The 22,830-nt window shown below is 39.5% G+C and overlaps 1 protein-coding gene and 2 gene segments (V, D, J or C); all 3 read left to right on the top strand.

Moving 5' to 3' along the window:
* Positions 1–459: 459 nt before the first annotated feature.
* Positions 460–4,131, top strand: LOC117268697 (Ig mu chain C region membrane-bound form-like). The segment is given in 5 exon segments: positions 460–520; positions 955–1,263; positions 2,664–3,008; positions 3,121–3,441; positions 3,617–4,131. Coding segments are annotated over 5 exon segments (1,386 nt in total).
* A 2,776-nt stretch (positions 4,132–6,907) lies between these two features.
* LOC144458638 (uncharacterized) overlaps positions 6,908–22,830 on the top strand; it is a 219,740-nt gene continuing 203,817 nt past the window's right edge. The window contains exons 1-8 of the mRNA XM_078161541.1: positions 6,908–7,057; positions 7,198–7,497; positions 7,592–7,903; positions 8,010–8,294; positions 8,480–8,779; positions 8,874–9,185; positions 9,294–9,578; positions 9,764–10,063. Coding sequence (XP_078017667.1) covers positions 7,254–7,497; positions 7,592–7,903; positions 8,010–8,294; positions 8,480–8,779; positions 8,874–9,185; positions 9,294–9,578; positions 9,764–10,063 — 2,038 coding nt within the window. The 5' untranslated portion in view covers positions 6,908–7,057; positions 7,198–7,253. The remainder of the gene's footprint in view (positions 7,058–7,197; positions 7,498–7,591; positions 7,904–8,009; positions 8,295–8,479; positions 8,780–8,873; positions 9,186–9,293; positions 9,579–9,763; positions 10,064–22,830) is intronic.
* LOC144458639 (Ig heavy chain C region, membrane-bound form-like) lies at positions 10,882–13,278 on the top strand. The segment is given in 5 exon segments: positions 10,882–11,358; positions 11,466–11,774; positions 12,131–12,430; positions 12,570–12,718; positions 12,942–13,278. Coding segments are annotated over 5 exon segments (1,113 nt in total).

Here is a 22,830-nt window from a genome sequence, read left to right as displayed (position 1 = left end):
TTAAAACCTACAGCAGGATATTTTTCATTTTTTAAATTTTATGTTTAAGTTGATTTCTCAAAGCGTCAAGTCTTACTTTAAAACTAAAGCGTTTTACTGCGGTATGTACTGTGGAAAGTCAAACAGCAGTGTTCTCAGTAACAGTGTCATCAGGGTAGATTTGTACTGTTTAAAATCTACAGCAGGATATTTTTCATTTTTAAAATTTCATGTTTAAATTAATTTCTAAACGTGTCAAGTCTCACTTCAAAAGTAAAACATTTTAATACAGTATGTACTGTGAAAAGTCAAACAGCAATATTTTCAGTAGGACACACAGGTGTATTTTATGGATGAGTATATTCTGGGTTATTTAAGTGTATTGTATAAGTTAGTGGGATCAATTAAATATCAAGGCAGACTTTTTGAGCGGGCCATTAGGTGTAGCCTTTTGATACTAACAGATAAGTAGATTCAGCACTGTGCTACTACGCTGCTTTTGACTACTGGGGAAAGGGTACAATGGTAACTGTTTCATCAGGTAAGAATTCTCTTTAATCTCGTACACAACTGCTGAATTTGGCATAAAGTAGTAATTTTTGCAACAATAAGACGTCAACTCATTTAATGGATGGTAACCGACTTTATAGCGTCATCACTTCAATTTAAAAAATGACTCGTGATTACTGTCAGAGTTGTGTATTTAAAATTATTTATTGATTTGTATATTCACTAACAAAAATGACTCATACTATTATTGGGTGAGGTGAACAAATAACAGCATTAAATAACTGAAATAGGGAAAGTCTCTGTATGGAGGACAAATGATAAAAGTTATCACCTTCAATGTGCTTTTTTACACTGCTGATCTACCCAGTTGTCTTCTCAGTTTTAACTCATGCTTGGTAAAAAAAAGTCTGTTATGTTGTTTTTAATTTTGGTAGTTTAATTACACGTATGTTTTTACTTTCTCAGCCACTCCAAATGCACCAACTGTGTTTCCTCTGATGCAATGTGGTTCTGGGACTGGAAACACGGTCACTCTTGGTTGCCTTGCCACCGGCTTCACACCCTCCTCACTGACCTACTCATGGAGCATAGTAAATGGGGCTGCCTTGACAGACTTCATTCAGTACCCTCCAGTACTGAAAGACAACCTTTATACCGGAATAAGTCAAGTCCAAGTGAGCAAACAGGACTGGGACGCCCTGAAATCCTTCAGATGTGATGTGACACATGCAGCGGGAAATAAACATGTTATTATCGGGCCAAAGAAGCCCAGTGGTAAGTCTTAAAAATGTCTTTTTTAATTGTTGATTTGAAATCTAGTAGTTTTACATGTTGGAACTGTTGACATATTTTATAATTTTGCAACAATTTTAAGGGTTTTTAATTCAGTTTCTTAATGATACAATTTTGTAATAATAACTAATTAATAATGTCATACTAAATTAAGGTAGATTACAGTATGAAACAGAATATCTTCAGTCAGAGAAAGTTTGACATTTTACAATGCAGTAAACAAAGTGCTAAAAGGCTACTCATGATAAGGATAAAATATTAAGTTCTTTTCAAGATAATTTGGTGATCTATGTCAAATAACAAAGTTAATTTAGAAGTTAAAAAACCTTTTGTTGTCATAATAATTTAACAATAATCACATTTCTACAGCACAATCTGTGCTATAAATGCAGCTTTAAATACTTTCAGTAAAAACCTAAAGATAGACAAAAAAGGACAGGGACAACACAATAATAATAATCATCATAATCATTTAGTTATTATCAATAATGCATTCATAAATGTTATTGATGTAGGATGAAAAAGTTCATTGCTTTTACTTGATTTTGTAGGTTTTCCTGAGACGTGTTATGAGAGGCAGACTTTACCAATTTAGCCCGAACTGCTTATGTTGAAAACTGTGACAGGATTTAAAAAAAAACAACAAAAAAACAACACAATACTTGGTTTAACCGTTATAGAGACAAATATGCTTCAATATATCATTTAAAAGGAACATCAAGACAGAGAAGAGCATAAAACTAAAATACAACTGTTGTCAAATTAAATTTGTCTGAAATCTCCTTAAATGTTTTTAATGTTAGAATCTGTAAGCAAACCAAACAGTGAGGTGGAATGAGAAGGCTGAAGCTCAGCTGCTGACTCAGTCGATTTTATTCCTGGCTAATTTACTGTATGTCTTCTGCACCTGTCCGAGAATAGATTATTGCTATGTGTGCTGCTTCTTTCCGTCTATCTGCTTAATCCTGGTTCCTCCTAACGTCTGCCTCCACTTTCACTGCATGTTGATGACTAACATTCACTCTCTGTTCGCTTGCCCAAACACTCAATGTATATGCAGAAGCGAGCATTAAAGCTCTGCTGTTAAATTATCTAATTTTCTTACCATGAAAATCTTTTCTTTTTGACTTTCTGCACAATTTAGTAACAAGCCACGAAATATGTCAATTAGAGGAGTGGAATCACTATGTGCATACGTGTGTGCAAGTTGCATAACATACAGTAGTTCAGTAAAATCATAAACTCAGTTATATTGTAAGTCTATAGTAAATCTAGATTACATGAGCATTGTAGCACATTGTTCACCTTTGCTTCTGCATATATATACATAAATGATTCCTTGCTTCTGCATACATATATTTGTGTATATGTTTGTTTTTCAGGGGATTTATATCAGTTGCCAACTCTTAAAGTAATGACCTGCTCTGATGAGGGCACCGAGACTACCCTCTCCTGCTTTGCCAAAGATTTTTCACCAAAAGATTTTGAGTTCAAATGGCTGAAAAATGAAGCAAAAATCACCACTGGAATAACCAACATCAAAACACCTTTTGATGAAAGAAAGACAGAGAATGGAACACTGTACAGTGCAGCAAGTTTTCTGACAGTGCCATCAAGTGAGTGGGCTCCTGACATTACGTTTACATGTGAGTTTACGGGGAAAGGTGAACAAGGTCCAACGTATGTGAATTCATCTGCGTCCTACAAAATTCCTGGTGATGGACCTTGTGAGTAAATTGCTACTTTTTCTTTGAAGTATTTGTGTAAATATAATTTCAATTCTTGTCATTTTGCAGCCATTTTTGTTCAATAATTGTTTAATAATTCCTCATTTAACAGATTCAGGATGCGTGGAAGCAGATGTGGAAGTAACGATCATAGAACCAACAATGAAGGACTTCGTTTTAAACGGAAAGGGAGATGTAATATGTCAAGTCAAGATAAACAAACCATCTGTCATCAAGATTTTCTGGGAGACCCATAATGGAAAAGACATACCTGATGCTGTTCCAGTGAAGCCCCCTGCAGGACATAAAGGTACATACGTCGCTTTACTTCCCATCACATTTCAAGAATGGAGACGGGGGGAAAAGTTCATCTGCACTGTTGAACATGAAGACTGGATAGAGCCACGTAAGGAAATCTACAAAAAGGATTTTGGTAAGAAAAATAATCAACAACTGTGCACTAAAAGCCTGTGTTTAATTCCTCTTGTCATGTCATCAAACATGTTAAGGAGTGTAAGTTCTAAGTGTATTTTGTAGCAGAGATTTTGTACAGTACTGTGGGAACTTTTATCTGTAGCAGGAGCCCTAATTGTTCTCTCATGTTGCAGGAGGACCACCTCAGCGTCCTTCAGTTTTTATGCTACCTCCACTAGAACATACTAAAACAGAAACCGTGACCCTGACTTGCTATGTGAAAGACTTCTTCCCTCGGGAAGTTTATGTGTCTTGGCTTGTCGATGACGAGGAAGCAGACTCAAAATACAAGTTCCATACCACAACGCCTGTAGAAAATGATGGATCATATTCTGCCTATGGCCAGTTAACCCTCACCCTCCAGCAGTGGAAAAATGATGACACTGTGTTCAGCTGTGCAGTTCACCATGAATCTGTGGTCAACACAACTAGAGCTATTGTCAGGTCCATCGGGCACAGAACATTTGAAAAAACCAACATGGTCAACCTCAACATGAACATCCCTGAAACGTGCAAGGCCCAGTAGATGTTATTCTGTGTCGCTGTGTCTTCTGCTGTTTGTTGTTTAATGTTTGTTGCTTGTGATATGACACCGTGTTTGTCTTTTTAATGCAGATTCAAAATCAAAATAAAAAAAAGCACTTTGCAACTCTGTTGATGTATGTCGCATGCTGTTCACGTCTTTATTTAATCAAGCTACATGTTTATTGTGTGTAGTGTCTCAGTGCTATCCTAATGCAACACAAATTAGGTGTAGCTGTCACTATGTACTAACAACATCATACTGCATTCACTAAAATCACACCACCACTACCCCACTAACTTCAGGCACCAATTTCATTATATAAATCCTACTTGTTCATTGTTGTTTGTAGACAGAGCATTAACACTGTTTGTGTGACTCGTCTGTGTGTATCTGTGTTTCCTCTACTGGGTCTTGCACCCCCAACGACAGACAGATGATTCTCTAAAGTCTCACTCGGGCTGTGTGGTCTCTTAGTCAAATGATAAAGATACTGATTCACAAGCCAAGTCATGCATGCCACACCAATAGTGGGGTCTTTCAAAAGCAATTCAGGATCATTGTAGGACAACTTTGATCAACATAATCAACATTTTTAGAGGGACGTGCAAACTTATCAGGCCTCGCTGTACAACAATAATAATGTAGTAACTGATTAACGAGGCATACGTCAGCAGGACTGTTCTTCTCCTTTGTGGTTTTCTATTTTATACTTAGACTGACTGACTGACTCATTCACTAATTAGATCCACTCCAGCCTGTGAGGTTATAAAACGTATTACCCTACTACAGGAAATTAATAGAGTTAGGTCATTGTCTCGTGAGCTACTGTGCAAAGCTGGGTTTGTTCCAAGTATTAACTGAATGATTGCTATACACTAGAATTATGGAATGCGGAGGTCGACCAAAGCAACAGTGACACAGAGACAGATAAAGACAACATGGTAACCACAGCCATCACCTTCATCTTCCTCTTCCTTATCACTCTGCTGTTCACCATCGGAACCACTGCTTTCAAGGTAATAATGAGTTTATATCTTAAAGTTATGCAAAGACACCTGAGTAAACAGTTTCATGTATTCAAACAACACAGATGGGTTGGTAGAACTCATTTTACATGAGAAGTGACAAATAGGATTACAATGATCATCATGACGCATCACATCATAACTACCACAGTAAATATTATCATGCATTACGACTACATCTGTTACTTTATTTACCACTCTGACCAACAACTGAAATGATCGGCCTGTCTTTTCACATATTATTCTTTTACTTTATACGACTATTTTTAAAGTGCATGCAGAAAAATCTCAACTCTTAGTGATGCATGCATGTTCAGGTGGTGGACACAAAAGCAGCAACAACTGTGCAAGTGAATGCTTTGAAATATCATAAACTTAAAATAAAAATCACCTTCATGAAGCAAGAGTTTTAAAGAATTTACTAAAGAGATGTTGAATCAACTCTGTGGTAACCTGTGGTTCATTTAGTTTTATTTATTTATTTATTATTATCAAATGTTTATATTTATTTATTTTACTTAATATGTATTATTCTCTAGTTACTTAAAATTCCAGAGCTATGATACTGAACTGAATTACATTTTGCAGGTGTTGCTGTTATTGTGTGTTAAATATTATCCCAAAATCTTCTCATAGGTTACTAGAGCTCAATTAACTTAATAAATAAGTGTAGCAAACTACAACAGAAGCCAGCTGTAACACTTTGCTTGTCAAATGCTGAATCATTTATTTTACAATAATATTAATGCACATCTTTTGTTTTTTTTCTGTCTTTTCAGATTAAATAAATCAAGATGAACTTTCTGTAAAAAAAAAAAAATTTTCCCACACATTTGTTCTTATAAACTCATAGTCGTGCATGTAAGTAAGCGTAATTTTCCTGTTTCATTTTAATTACAAAAGCTTTATGTCTTTCTGAAAATAAATTTTTAAATGAATATAACCACTGAAGTTGCTCCTTCAACTTTTTTCTCCTCCAGTAGTGCTGTAGTTTCATCTATAAAGGTTTAACACAAACATCTCACAACAATACTAATTCTTTTTTTCTAGTTCATTAAAAAGTATTTTAAAGTATTTTATGATGTCACATGTTGTTGTGTTGGTCATATCCCCAGCACCTGGAATCAGCAGCCTATGTTCGACTCAATCATGTAAATTTTAGGTTTTACAGTTGGTTAGCTCTCCAGTCTATTATTAACAGACTGGAGAACTAAAACCTTTAGGAAAATCATGAGCAATCTATGTGAACACACATGTAAACTGATATGAGATATTTAAATGCGCTCTCTGTTTCTCTTACTGGCACAACCACACCTCACACCTGGTGTCTGTGATGCACCGTTGCTCTGTGCATTCTTTCACTTCTGTATTTTGGTACTTTTTCGGGACCTGGGTGTTACTCAATGCTTCCGCTTGCTGCTTGCCTTGCTCACTCTGCCCTGTCATGCTGTGACATCTGTGCAACAGACCTCCAGCCCTGTCTCCACCTGACTTTAAGACACCAGACACTGTAAAAGTACAACTCTGCCATCTAGCCTTAATACAAAGATATGACACTTAGAATTGAGCCAGCACAGTTGGTTACTTGATCAAAATCTCAAGGTACGTATAACTACAAACTGCAATCAGCTCTTATTTAACAAATGTCTACATCCAATGTTTACAATGAGTCAAGTAATGAAATGATCTCTTCTCTATCTCAGAAGAGCGGGTTGTGCCTCCAAACATCACATTACTCCCTGTCTGGGACAATGTCCCTGTCGGGGCCTCATCAGTCAGACTTGTCTGCACCCTAAGTGGCTACTTTCCAGACAAACTGAGTGTGGAGTGGAAGCGGGACAACCAACGTCTACAACCTGCCAAAAGCCCAACGAAGCTGCAGAGTGCGGACGGAACGGAGAAAACCTTCAGTCTAACCAGCGAGATTGAGCCAAAAACAACAGAGTGGGAACGAGGCTCCAAGTTTACATGCAAGTCAACTCACAAAGATCAGGAATATAAAAAAACAATAAGCATTTGTCAAAGTAAGTATTTACAACTGTCTCACAGCACAGTATAAATTTTTCTGAAGAATCATCAATGTTTTATGACAAACTGAATGGAGAAATACATTGACAAGTTTTAACAAGATGAGTATGTTTGGACAAACACTTTTTTCCTGTAGTCCATGAAAGCGCCCCTCCCTCCATCCATGTGGAGATTCCCAGCTTCAAGACCGTAATGATGGCAACAGGATCCACTGTGAAAGCAACATGTTTGGTCCGCTCTGATTTTGACGCCATGTTGACCTGGCAGATAAATGGGGAAGATGCACCACGTGAACAAGTGACGCAGGACAAAAACTCAACATATATATTCAGTACTGTGACGGTTTCTTCAACTGAGTGGAAAAAAATAAAGTTAATAACATGTAAAGCTGAACATCAGTGCTTCTCACCCACTGAGAAGACTGTGAATGTTGCAGGTAAGATGACTACACAACATGAAAATCTGACGTCTTGTCACAGCAAATCACCCAGAAGAATAAATTCTGCATTCCTTCTGTCTGTATCATCCAGGGCCTGCAGTTACAACTCCTGTGGTCACGATCAGGAGATCTCTTAATGAATTGCTGAAGGGGAACAGTGCTGTGCTGGAGTGTGACATCACAGGACTCTCATCACGTGACCTGTACATCACTTTTCAAGCTGGCACCTCTGACATCTCTGAAAAACTGTATGTTGATCTTCCTGAAGCCCCAGGCCTGCATTCAATCAGTAGAAGCTTCCCTGTCCCGCCAGAGCACTTGAAGAAAGACAAAAGTTTCACCTGCAAAGTGTACCAAGGCTTCTCTGCGGATTTTACATCAAACTCCATTGGAAATATTTTTGGTGAGTGTTACTCTTCATTCCCTTCATGACTGTTCATTTCCTATTTCACAGTCAAATAATCTCTAAGAGACTATTTCACTGATAGACTGATTCCTTCCTAATTTAGCGGACCCGTCAATGAAACTTCTTGTGGCCCCCAGTGAAGAGTCAGGATCACAGACACTCGTATGCTCTGGACAGGGCTTCAACCCTCAAATTCAATGGTCTTCTGAGTCTCAGCAAAGAGCTCCATCAACTAATGACATCAGCATGGGTGCAGATGGGCGTGTGACAGTGACCAGTCAACTTCAAATCACTCACAAAGAGTGGAGCACAGGGAAGGTCTTCACTTGTCAAGTATCAGACAAGTTCCTGGGCAAAAACATCAGAAAGGACATCAGCCTCTGCTCAGGTACAACTAAGTGAAGAGTCACAACCCCAGCTGTCTACTGACAACATTGTGACTGACCTGAAAATTGTTTTTGACAGACTTTGAAGTCAGTGTAGTCTGAATTTGATCAAGCATCTTTTACATATACATAGTTCGCTCAGTATTCTGGTATTGCTTCATGATTCTTTTTCCTTGCTCCCTGTCAGCTTATTCAAGAGCCCCTCCCTCCATCCATGTGGAGATTCCCAGCTTCAAGACCGTAATGATGGCAGGAGGATCCAACGTGGAAGCAACATGTTTGGCGCGCTCTGATTTTGACGCCAAGTTGACCTGGCGGATAAATGGGGGAGATGCAACACGTGAACAAGTGACGCAGGACAAAAACTCAACATATATATTCAGTACTGTGACGGTTTCTTCAACTGAGTGGAAAAAAATAAAGTTAATAACATGTAAAGCTGAACATCAGTGCTTCTCACCCACTGAGAAGACTGTGAATGTTGCAGGTAAGATGACTACACAACATGAAAATCTGACGTCTTGTCACAGCAAATCACCCAGAAGAATAAATTCTGCATTCCTTCTGTCTGTATCATCCAGGGCCTGCAGTTACAACTCCTGTGGTCACGATCAGGAGATCTCTTAATGAATTGCTGAAGGGGAACAGTGCTGTGCTGGAGTGTGACGTCACAGGACTCTCATCACGTGACCTGTACATCACTTTTCAAGCTGGCACCTCTGACATCTCTGAAAAACTGTATGTTGATCTTCCTGAAGCCCCAGGCCTGCATTCAATCAGTAGAAGCTTCCCTGTCCCGCCAGAGCACTTGAAGAAAGACAAAAGTTTCACCTGCAAAGTGTACCAAGGCTTCTCTGCGGATTTTACATCAAACTCCATTGGAAATATTTTTGGTAAGAGTGTTACTTTTCATTCCCTTCATGACTGTTCATTTCCCATTTCACAGTCAAATAATCTCTAAGAGACTATTTCACTGATAGACTGATTCCTTCCTAATTTAGCGGACCCGTCAATGAAACTTCTTCTGGCCCCCAGTGAAGAGTCAGGATCACAGACACTCGTATGCTCTGGACAGGGCTTCAACCCTCAAATTCAATGGTCTCCTGAGTCTCAGCAAAGAGCTCCATCAACTAATGACATCAGCATGGGTGCAGATGGGCGTGTGACAGTGACCAGTCAACTTCAAATCACTCACAAAGAGTGGAGCACAGGGAAGGTCTTCACTTGTCAAGTATCAGACAAGTCCCTGGGCAAAAACATCAAAAAGGACATCAGTCTCTGCTCAGGTACAACTAAGTGAAGAGTCACAACCCCAGCTGTCTACTGACAACATTGTGACTGACCTGAAAATTGTTTTTGACAGACTTTGAAGTCAGTGTAGTCTGAATTTGATCAAGCATCTTTTACATATACATAGTTCGCTCAGTATTCTGGTATTGCTTCATGATTCTTTTTCCTTGCTCCCTGTCAGCTTATTCAAGAGCGCCTCCCTCCATCCATGTGGAGATTCCCAGCTTCAAGACCGTAATGATGGCAGGAGGATCCAACGTGGAAGCAACATGTTTGGCGCGCTCTGATTTTGACGCCAAGTTGACCTGGCGGATAAATGGGGGAGATGCACCACGTGAACAAGTGACGCAGGACAAAAACTCAACATATATATTCAGTACTGTGACGGTTTCTTCAACTGAGTGGAAAAAAATAAAGTTAATAACATGTAAAGCTGAACATCAGTGCTTCTCACCCACTGAGAAGACTGTGAATGTTGCAGGTAAGATGACTACACAACATGAAAATCAGACGTCTTGTCACAGCAAATCACCCAGAAGAATAAATTCTGCATTCCTTCTGTCTGTATCATCCAGGGCCTGCAGTCACAACTCCTGTGGTCACGATCAGGAGATCTCTTAATGAATTGCTGAAGGGGAACAGTGCTGTGCTGGAGTGTGACGTCACAGGACTCTCAGCACATGACCTGTACATCACTTTTCAAGCTGGCACCTCTGACATCTCTGAAAAACTGTATGTTGATCTTCCTGAAGCCCCAGGCCTGCATTCAATCAGTAGAAGCTTCCCTGTCCCGCCAGAGCACTTGAAGAAAGACAAAAGTTTCACCTGCAAAGTGTACCAAGGCTTCTCTGTGGATTTTACATCAAACTCCACTGGAAATATTTTTGGTGAGTGTTACTCTTCATTCCCTTCATGACTGTTCATTTCCCATTTCACAGTCAAATAATCTCTAAGAGACTATTTCACTGATAGACTGATTCCTTCCTAATTTAGCGGACCCGTCAATGAAACTTCTTCTGGCCCCCAGTGAAGAGTCAGGATCACAGACACTCGTATGCTCTGGACAGGGCTTCAACCCTCAAATTCAATGGTCTTCTGAGTCTCAGCAAAGAGCTCCATCAACTAATGACATCAGCATGGGTGCAGATGGGCGTGTGACAGTGACCAGTCAACTTCAAATCACTCACAAAGAGTGGAGCACAGGGAAGGTCTTCACTTGTGAAGTATCAGACAAGTCCCTGGGCAAAAACATCAGGAAGAACATCAGCCTCTGCTCGGGTAAAATAAAAGCATAATCCATAATCATAATTTTGCATTAAGTGTAGAATAAATAATCTACATTCACACTGTTTCTGAGTCATCCATTAAGCTTTTAAGACATTTTTTCTCATCATCATTACTTGACAGGTGTTGCATTTTCTCCATCTTTAATGTCACAATGTTTTTCAGTAACTCCAGCATCATCTAAGGTGGTTGGCGTATATGTTCAGGGACCGCCACCACAGGAGCATCAGTACAAGGAACAGGTGACTGTCACGTGTCTGCTGGTCGGCCCTTCTCTTGATGATTTCTCCGTCACCTGGAAAGTAGATGGGAAGAAATATTCCCAAAATGTCCATAGGGAGCCACCAGTGAGTCGCAACAATGACACGGAGACAATGCGGAGCACCCTCAGTGTGTCAGCGGAGGATTGGCATGCACATAAACGAGTGTCTTGTGAGGCAAAGCACCAATGTTCCAACAAAGGCTACGAGGACTACATAAGCAAAAGCAGAGGTAGTGCTGTGCATAAAAACCAATACCTTATAGCTGTTTCTGCATATGACTGAAATGGCAACAACTGCAGCTGTATTTACTTTTGTCTTCTTTTGGTGTTTCTCAAGAGCTGCATCCACCAGCAGTGAAGATAATAGAACCGGCTGCCTCTGACCTGTCTACGTCTAACTTCCTCACACTCATTTGCCTCGTGTCTGGATTTTTCCCATCTAACATCATAGTGTACTGGGAGGAGAATGACCAGAGACTCCCTTCAACTGTCTACACCAACAGTCCTGCATGGAAATACACAGGGAGCAGCACTTATTCAATGAGCAGCAGACTAAATACATCAAAAACTGAGGACAAGGAGTCTACGTATTCTTGTGTTGTCAGACATGAGTCATCTTTTGAGAGCACTATAAAGGATGTGTATGGTGAGCTGAAATTAGCATTTAGTGAAAACTGCATTTCACTGGATTTGTTCATTACATCAAAGAGATAAATCAAGCCAAACCTAAGAATCAGTGTTGGGGCCAATTCGGATATATTTAGCTGATCATATCAGCTAAAATAAAACTGATCAAACTTTGATCCTTTCCTTACTGTACACTGTGTTTTCTCCACCTCAGCCTGCCCTCTATGTTGCTCAGGAGCAGTTGTGTAGAGAAGCATATCGCTTTAGGGAATTTTTATGAAAGCATTTAAGTACAAAAGTTCTTTGACTTTTCTTGCTCTGTGACCTTCCCCAAACACAAATTCATTAAATTCTTTTTCTGACTATTTTCCTCAGCCTCAGTGACCCATAGCAAACCTTCAGTTACCTTGCTCCAGGGCTCTGGTGAACTTGTGTGCCTGGTGTTTGGCTTCAGCCCTGAGTCCATTAACATCACCTGGTTTCTTGATGACACTGGGGAACTGCTGGAATACAACACTAGTGAACCACACAGAGGCCCAGACGGGAAGTTCAGCATCCAAAGCCACCTTCGTCTGTCCAAAGCCAGCAGGTTCCTTGGGGCAGTCTTCACCTGCAGGGTGACACATGCAAACACCATTTTAAACACCACCCTATCCCTGGATGTATCCAACCCAGGTGCTAGTTTGTCCATTGATCCACATCTTACTTGCACATTAAATATTGAACATACAAGGTTAATTTCTCTTTGTACGTCCAGTGTGACAAAGTGAATGTAATAGTTTAACTAACAAATCTCATTTTGATTGTCTCACAGAAATCTTAGAGGACTGTAATTTCTTAGATGACATCAGGCATACTGATGTCAACCACAGCAAAGGTGTGGACAGCTGGTATATGGCTTTCGCCTTCCTCCTTTTCTTCCTCATATCCCTCATCTATGGTGTCCTTGCTACCATAATTAAGGTAAGAGACAACAATTGGTATTTTAAAGTAATCTTCCAGTACTTCTTCTTCTTCTAGATCCTGTAGTTCACTTGTATGGTTGTAATATCCCTGTTACAATACTGCCTTTATTTTGGAAGGCTGATATGTTCCAATAGTTTGGATTTAGCCTTTTTACATATATATTTTTACACACAAAAAACTGTCACCAATTCCTGACACATTCTCTGTTTTTTCCTTGTAGACTAAATGATGATGATCTCACAGGACAGATCCCATTCTATGATCCAAATATGTGACCTGAGGATTTCTGATGGCATATGGTTTTACTAGTTTTAAAGTTTGATTAAATCTATTATTATTATTATTTTTTTTTTAATGGAACTGGTTTGTACTGTATTCATTTATTTTTTGCATGTATGTTATATATTTGGTGTGGCTTGTATGTGGTGTATTAATAATAAATAATGAAGCTTTGAATTCTAATTTTAAGATTCAAATGTAATGAGCAAATATTATATCATTGGACTTGTGGCATTTACAAAAAAAATAAATAAATAAAGAGTGAAATATTTCAAGGACAGTTTGTCATAATCTCTGATTTACTCTTCAGGGAAATGCTTTACACTCAATATACCATGTCACAATACCAGCACCCCTGCATTACTCAGATTGTCCACTAGAGCGAGACAAAGCTCTACATGCAGCTGTGGTGACTTGCCACCTCTAAGTCAAACACTAGTTGTGTAGTAATTTCAGGATGGTGACAGGTCTGAACTGGACGTACTAAGTGGTATGATACAGAGATGTATTCACTTGAAAACACACACAGAGACTGTTTTTATATCTCATCTCCTCTCCATACATACACACACAGAGTCACTGTAAATGTGTGCACACTCTTGAGTTGGAGCTGCGTGTTTGTGTCTGCATTTGTGTACCTTGTGGGTTTAAAGGAATTCACATCTGGGAGGGATGACACTAAGCACATTCAGGCGTACTACTGGCTACCTCTGGAGTGATCTGGCACTGTGTGTGCCCTGATTGGCTGGGGACCCGTTGGCAGCCAGCCCAAATCTGTGACGCTGTTGCTGGGATGGAGTCACAGCATGCTGCTGCCAGTCTAAGTGCCAAGGCACCGGCAACAGGGAAGCAGGGCGCCATGCCCAGCAGGCTGCCTGAGAGCGTCTCCCTGTCTAACACCCCCATACCCTCCCATCCTCTTATGCCAAGCCTCCCTCCCTCTGGGTCCTTGCTTGACCCCTTCTGTGTGTCCATATAAATCAGGGACAAGTAACACCCAAATATCCTCACACATATAGGACAACTTTTCTCTCTCTACAACTGCTGTTGAGGCACCACTGAGCGAGGTACTCAACCACAAACTGCCCAGTGGCCGACACTCGACGGCTGTGGTTTTACTGAGAAGCTTGCAGTGCTGAACATGTTAAACTGAATATGAAATAGGGCTGAAAAAAAGCAGGTAAGCCACAACCAGCATTACCTATGAAAAACAGTTGTATGTAATAGAAAGATTGATCTCATTTAATCTTAAAGTTCTCAAGAGAGAAGCAGACTGTCGAACACACAGACCTTTCTGTGACATGTCCTTTTAAACCACAAGGAAACAAAGGAAAATATAAGACGGGAAAAAGATATGCAAGAACAAGTTTATCATCAATAAACAAATGATGTCATTCTAATGATCATTACAGTATTATCACTGTTATTACTGTCATGATCGACATCATCTTCATGCCATCTTAAAAGTTCACATGCACACACTCTGCCTGTTGTTGCTGATAGAGATGAAACAGTTGCGGCTTCACAATAAACCGTGACAAAATTCCCGATGGTTCGTATCATCATTTCAAATTTAAATCATTAATAAAGCCGTGTTTGATTACTGCACTTTAAAAAACTTACTGTAAATATTGTCCAGCATCATCAACCAAAGTTAGCAGCAGTCTCACTGACACAGGCGCAGCATCAATGTGGGGAGGCCTGCAGCACGCAAACCCAATGATGCTCCTGGTCCCTTGTCCTCATCTACAGTGACACAGAAGCAGCATTTTAAAGGCAGACTATTGCTATTGTTAATGCACATATGATATGGCTTTCATATGTTTGTATCAGGTATTGGTTATGTTACGTTTTAATGTCCATGCAAACAATGATAGCAGTGTGTGTCACTATTTTTTTCTACATTTTCAGCACATTTTAACAATGTTATGTGATAATTTTGGTCACTATAATCATGATAAAAGAATTTCGTACTGTTTCATCTTTAGTTGTAGACATGGTCTACAGTGGGCACCATTGAGCAAGAGGAGGGGAATTAATTGTCTTCTGAAAAAAATGTAAGCCTGATGTAGAGGGATTTGCACAGAGGCCTCCTAAAATGCATTTTCAATTAAATTACCAAATTACAGGAGAAAAAAAGCACACCAAAGCATAAACCTCATCACTCCACCTCAAGCTAAAGCATTCTGATCTCAGCACTCTCTTCCTTCATCTCTCTCTTTATGCCATGTCGCAAAAACATCATAGTGACCAGGTACACCCATCAAGAGGCCAAACCCAGAGTCTATGCCCCTACGTAAATACAATACCCAGGTACTCAAGTGCACCGATGCTCTGCTCGTGCTGAATAACATGCCATCAAATTAATGCTAGCATGTCTAAAGCTCCCAGCGCCAACCAAATATGCAGAGGAAAAAAGGCAGTTAAAAAAGGCCATGTTGCAAAACCAGGCATTGCCTTAGCACCTGACCTCAAAGACAAAACAAAGAAGATCTCTGGGGCAAAGTTTGATAACTGTACAGAGTAGTACGACCAGCATGACCCCAATAAAAAAAAGATGTGTAGAAAAATGGAGAGCTACAGTTAAACGTACAGCACAGTATGAGCATAACTTGTTCATGCATTCAACATGTAAGGCAATACATTACACTTAGTGCTATTCCACCACACATGCAGGCTGGTTCAGTCAGTAAACCTACACAAAAACATAAAATTGTGGGGCATCGGTAGCTTAGTGGTAGAGTAGGCGCCCCATATACAGAGAGGGACCCAACTGCAGTCAAGATGGCCGACTAGGGTGCCGCCATATATCTAGCCTATACCGGAAAGTTGGAAAGTCCCAAGCGGAAGTTTCTTCTTCATGTAATTTTTTGCTTATTCGGCGGCCATACTGATTAGCGGGTTGTGTTCAGAGAACGAGAGAACGGTAAGAAAAATAGTCTTTTAATTATCATCCAACGAGTGTGGTATGGTTTCTAAGATGTAATTCGTGCTATTTACAAATGCGATGCATTGAAGAATTAGAGTGTCATGTCTCGTGAAGGCTGTTTCTCCGCTTGACTCGATGGTCTGGGCTAACGTTAGCTTAGCCAAAGAAAGTACGCTAATGGATTTGGCAAAGTCGTATGGCAATTTTTTCAGCGTTTTTGGTGTGTATTACCCTATACACACACACACGTGCATATTTATTTCTTACATATATATGTATGTGTGTGTATAAATATATATATATAAAACGGTAAGATATATAACGGTATATATACATATATATATATATATATATGTATATATAGTTCGTGTGATCCTGGTCACATTATTATTACCATCAAGGAACATATCTGTTGCCCGGACATAGAACTGTTGGCTGCTGGACTCAGGCCGTGTTATTTGCCAAAGGAGTTTTCACATGCCATTATTATGACTGTGTACATCCCTCCTCATCCTCATCCATCCTTCAATCATGTCACCATGGCAACGACACTTTTTTTTTTACACTAGTATGTGTGCCACTGCTGTATATATTGTTGCATATATTCTATTGTATTGTATATATTGTTGTACATTTTATATTTCTATATGTTATATATTATACTACAGTCTTTGTTGAATAGGAGCAACTGTAACACTAACAATTTCCCCCCGGGGATCAGTAAAGTATTTCTGATTCTGATTCTGATTCTGATATATTCTTTTCTTCCAGATGCACCCTTCTATAATTGAAAAAGGCGACATTGTTGTATGTTCATGTATTTGTTTGCCTGTTCTGTTTTATGCTTTTCCCTTGTTTTTGATTTGTGATTGAACTCAGTAAAGACGTTGTTTACAAAAAAGAGAACTCCAAGTGAAGTTATTATTGCCAGTATGATAGTGTTATATTGTGTTTTATTGGATTCCAGAAATAAAATAGAATTAACAGAAGACTGACAATAGGAAAATTATTGCATTCATTTAATAGCTAAACTGGATAATGAACACATCTCTAGCCCCAGGAAATGCCTGTTCTGTTGCAGTAACAAATGTCTGGCGCCATTGTGTTGCCCATGATGTCCCCGCTCATCCGTGAAGATCCCTGGTGGATGAAAATACAACCAGCAGGATTGAAGTCATTTCTCTAAGCTGCTCTTCTGTGCCTTTGAACAAACAGGGTGTGGGGAGCTGTGTCTGCACAGTGTTTGAATGATATTTGTAGCAGAGGCAGATTAATACACCATGAATCTACAACAATTTTCCTTCCTCCCCAGCAGACTGCAGCATAAAACAACACACTTGCCACCACAGACTGATAAAACATCTGCAGCATCTTACTACAGATGTCAAGAGATCTGAGCTTCCTTAAGAAAAAGAGGCGGCTCTGCCCCTTTTTGTAGAGAGCGTCTATGTGTAGGGACCAGTCCAAATTATTATCCAGGTGTACACCTAGATACTTATGACTTGGCACCACCTTGATGTCCATCCCACAGGTATTCACTGGCTGAAGAGGGGGCTTGGACCTGCAGAAATCTATAATCATTTCCTTGGTCTTTGAGGTGTTCAGTAGGAGACAGTTCTTGTGACTCCAGTCACTGAAGGCTTTTATCAGTTCCCTGTATTCAGATTCCTGCCCATTCCTGATACACGCCACAATAGCAGTGTCGTCCGAGTATTTCTGGATGTGGCAGGACTCAGACTTGTATTTGAAGTCTGCTGTGTACAGTGTGAACAGGAATGGAGCCAGGACAGTCTCCTGTGGAGCCCCCGTGCTGCTCATTAATGTCTCAGAAGCACAGTTCCCCAACCTGACATACTGTGCGCTTCCTCTCAGGTAATCTGTGATCCAGGAGATAAAGGAAGGATCATATGATTAATGCATAATGTCTGGGCAGTACAACCCTTACACTGTACCACCAATGATTTACAGTGCCTTCTTTTTTACTGTTAACATAAATTAATATTGACCATATGCTAATGTGAAAGTAAGTATGACATTTGTTGTGACCACGTGTGCATGTTGCAACTGCAGCCTAATCTGAAAGTGCTGTTTATTTGGTTGTGTAAATTCTCATTTTTTATTAATTCTCAGTTTATTTAATCTGAGAATTCAGTTTATTTAACTTTAGTTATTCTTCAGTCCTATTGTGAATGTGTGTGTGTGTATGTGTGTGTGTGTGTGTGTGTGTGGCCACCACCACACAAACATAATATTTACATTTGTATTCATAACGTTGATATTAAAGTTAAATCCATGAAACGTTAGCATTATAACTTAGTGATATTATTGTAGGCTTTTAACTAACTTCTGAGTTTTACAGTAGCCTATAAAGTCGTGGCGAGACAATTAACTAGTCACTTATACCGTTACGATAAACATGTAACTGCACAAAATGCATAAAATTATGTTATGTGTAAACGTACGTGTTTTTTAAGCTTTTATTTTTGTTTTAGCTCGGTCATATTTCCGGGATCGAGCGGCGATTAACCAACTTCCGGTTGTGACTTCCGGCATGGATTGGATGTATGGCGGCGCCTTGTCGGCCATCTTGACTGCAGCAAGGTACTCTTGCATATACAAGGCTGTTGCCGCAGCAGCCCGGGTTCGAATCCATCCTGTGGCCCTTTGCTGGATGGCGTCATCCCGCCCACACACTTACCTGCCCTGTCCAATAAAGGCAAAATGCCCTAAAAAATATCTTTTAAAAAAAAAACATAAAATTGAAATAGTATTTGTTTGTATGATGCTTTGGGGTCATTGTTGTCTACCTACTAGCAACCAGAGAGTGGTTTATATGAGGGCTTGACCAGATATCAATTTACATAACCTGAATATTCAAGCGCAGGTGCATCTCAAAAATTATTGAAAACACCGTTGTGACAACATAACAGTAACATTTCAAAGTCTAAAGCAAGGCATGTGTGTTTTAGTTATAAACACTTCCAGCAGGTGGCGACATTCTACTCACTACATTGACCTGTAGGCTGCAGTAGCCTTTACTACGCAGGACATTGTGACATATCACACAGACAGACACAGGTGTAAATAATCAAATTAATGATGGCTGAACAGCATGTGGCTGCTTCAGTTTAAGGGTCATGGTATTATGTGTGCGGCCCCCTGTAAACTGTGCCTAACTGGAACACTTGAGTAAAACAGAGCTACCATTAATCTCGTTAGTAACACCTGTTAGCATCATGTATAAAGCTAGTAACGTTAAAGGGTCAAGCAATTGCAGAGACACACAGATATCCTGTCTGTTTTTGTAAGCTGAGACCATTTCCCTCAGAGGAAACAAAGCTTTTACTTACTTTAATTTCACAGATAACAACAATAAATTGTGAAGACAATAAAGCCTCCACAAAATAGCATTTTAGGTCTTGTGTGTGATTTATCCTGACTTCATATTAGCTCGTCGCTAAGCTCATTTATACAATGTAAAATTCCATAGGCTCGTGCTAATAACGTTAGCATGTTGTATTTGTTTGGAAAACATGTTTAGTATAAGACAGTTGTTTTGTCAGTGAACCTTGTGAGTTGTAATGGAGCCGAATTTCGTAACGTCACCTTTGTTAAATGTTGCTGTTGTCCCTGGCTTCAGTTGAGGAGACGAAATGTCAGTTAGAGGCTAGGCTCATTTATACAATGTAAAATGCCATAGGCTTGTGCTAATAACGTTAGCATGTCATATTTGTTTGGAAAACATGTTTATTATAAGACAGTTGTTTTGTCAGTGAACCTTGTGAGTTGTAATGGAGCCGAATTTCGTAACGTTACCTTTGTTAAATGTTGCTGTTGTCTCTGGCTTCAATTGAGGAGAGGAAATGTCAGTTAGACGCTAGGCTCATTTATACAATGTAAAATGCCATAGGCTTGTGCTAATAACGTTAGCATGTCATATTTGTTTGGAAAACATGTTTAGAATGAGACAGTTGTTTTGTCAGTGAACCTTGTGAGTTGTAATGGAGCCGAATTTCGTAACGTTACCTTTGTTAAATGTTGCTGTTGTCCCTGGCTTCAATTGAGGAGAGGAAATGTCAGTTAGACGCTAGGCTAATTTATACACTGTAAAATGTCATAGGCTTGCGCTAAAAACATTAGCATGTTGTATTTATGGAGAAAATGTGTCCAGATAAAGACAAGTGTTTGTCTGTGAATGCTGCGAATTATAGTGAAGCTGATTTGTGTACTTGCGTTTGAAATGATCTCTATCAAGCCATGTTTAATGTGTGTTTAATGTGTGTTTCAGGTGTGTTCTGACTTTTTTTTTTACAGTCTATGGTTCTTCTTCTTCTTCTCTGGGGTTTAACGGCAGCTTGCATCCTTAACGTTGCATTACCGCCGTCTTCTGGAGTTATTTGACTCCTATATTATCCAGTGTCTCATATCTTCCATATCAGTCCAGTTCTTTTTAAAAAACACATCAAACACTTTCTGCCTTTCCCAGTCTCACCACACGCCAGTACGTCCTTTAAGCTTGATCCTGTGAGTCCTTCTCTCCTCATCTCCTCCAGCATTTCCTTCCGTTCCTCTCTGTATTTGTTGCAGTTGGTAATCACATGTTCCACTGTTTCTGATATCTGGCAACAGTCACATAATCCATTTACATGTTTCCCGACAATGTGAAGTGTCCCATTCAGATTACTATGTCCAATTCTCAGTCTTGTCATCACTGTCTCCTCTCTCCTGTTTCCTCCCCTGCGTCTCCCAGCGCCCACTCTCTTCTGTAGTGCATGTCTCCCTCTCACCTCCTGTTCCCAGTGCTGCTGCCATTTTTCACTTGTTTTCTTCCGTACAATGTTCTTTCCTTCCAGTTTTGATAACTTGATCATGATATCTATATTTTCTTTTTTAACTGCTTGCTTGGCTATAAGATCAACTTTCTCATTACCCACAATGCCCATATGTGCTGGAACCCAAATAAATTTAACTACTATACCTTGTCCTATTATTCTTGAATGCATTTTCAAAATTTCATACAATATATCTTGTCGATTTGTGGAAGTACCTCGCTTTAAACTCCACAAAGCAGATGCTGAGTCACTACATATAAGCTCGTGGTTTGGTCTGGCTTGCTCTATCCACTCTAGCGCCATCACAATAGCAAACAGTTCAACTGTATACACACTTAAATCATTTGACATTCTTTTACCAACTTCCACTCTTCTACTAGGCACTGCAACAGCAGCCCCAGTGCTGCCTGTTGATGGATTTTTGGAACCATCTGTAAATACTTGAACATAACCCATATAACTACTTTCTGTATATCTATAAAATTCATGTACACAATCTACATTTTTATTTCTTGCTTTAACCTGAAGCAGCTCTAAATCCACCGTCAGTCCCTCTAACATCCACACAGGCGTTGTAGGCCACAATACTGTCAGGCAGAACTCCATTTCATACACCCCCAGGTCTCTTGCTGTTTCATCTCCTGTCCATCCAAAACTTAAATTCATTGCTCTCTCCCTTTCCCAACATTGTTCTAACACTTTTCTGGTTGGGTGATTTTGTTCATGTCCTCTTAAATTCATCCAATAATTAGCTCTTAGCTGCTTCCTACGTAAAGACAGCGGCATTTCTCCTACTTCAACTTGCAAGGCACACACAGGTGATGTTCTTGTTGCCCCAACACACAGCCTAAGAGCCTGAGCCTGGATCACATCTAATACTGCCAATGCAGTTCTTGCAGCAGAACCATACACTACACTTCCATAATCCATCCTTGATCTAATTAATGCAACATAAATATATTTCAAAATATACTCCTAAGAATCTAAATGATTCAACTCTTTCTAAATTATTACCATACAATTTCAAAATAGTATTTCCTTGAATCCTCTTTCTGGTGAAAAACATAACCTTTGTTTTCTCAACTGAAAACTTAAAAGCCCATTTATTTCCCCAGTTCTCAACTTGATTTATTCCTTCCTGCAACTTCCTTACAACGTGGTTTATATTTCTCCCTCTCTTCCACATAGCCCCATCATCTGCAAATAATGATCTTCCCATATCTACTGTTACATTTTCAAATATGTCATTTATCATAATAGAGAATAATATAGGACTAATCACACTCCCCTGTGGTGTTCCATTTTCTATCTCATACTTATTAGAGATTTCTGACCCTATTTTCACCTGTATGGTTCTCTTATTCAAAAAGTCCATTACCCAATTAAAAACTCTGCTCCCAATTCCCATTTTATGTAACTTTATCAAAAGCCCCTCCTTCCATAACATATCATATGCTTTTTCAACATCAAAGAACACTGCTGCTACTATTTCTTTATTGATTTGTGCTTTCCTTACTTCATCCTCTAAACTCACAATTGGATCCAAAGTACTCCTCCCTTTCCTAAATCCACTTTGACATCCTGCAATTAAACCGTGTTTCTCTAAAAAATACATCAGTCTTTCATTTACCATTCTCTCCATGAGTTTGCAGATATTAGATGTTAATGCTCTTGGTCTGTAACTTGTTGGTTTACTAGCATCTTTCCCTGGTTTCCTTATGGGAATAATGACTGCCTCCTTCCACAGTCTATGGTTTTGACTCAACTAAATTTTATAGCACTTCACAGAAAACCTGCAGCGGCGCCGACTAGTGGTTTGGAGGTGTAACTGCGGGTGTGGTGGTGGCCACAAGCGTAGGCTACATCTGAGCTTAGAGTTGCAGCTCACCAAGCAATAGCATGTTAGCCGCCTATCACATGAAGAGGACATTTAAACTTAAAAACATTTCAACTTCAGCTCCTCTGACAAAACATAATTAAGCAATATCACACGAGTGCCTAAGACAATTACAGCCGTGACCATATAGGCTACAGTAGCCTACAACATCACGACCTAGAGTGTGATATTG

The sequence above is a fragment of the Epinephelus lanceolatus genome, chromosome 18 (assembly GCF_041903045.1).
Source record: "Epinephelus lanceolatus isolate andai-2023 chromosome 18, ASM4190304v1, whole genome shotgun sequence".
In the NCBI taxonomy this organism is placed as follows: domain Eukaryota; kingdom Metazoa; phylum Chordata; class Actinopteri; order Perciformes; family Serranidae; genus Epinephelus; species Epinephelus lanceolatus.
Note: the sequence above shows the minus strand (reverse complement) of the source record. Positions and strands in the feature narration are given on the sequence as shown.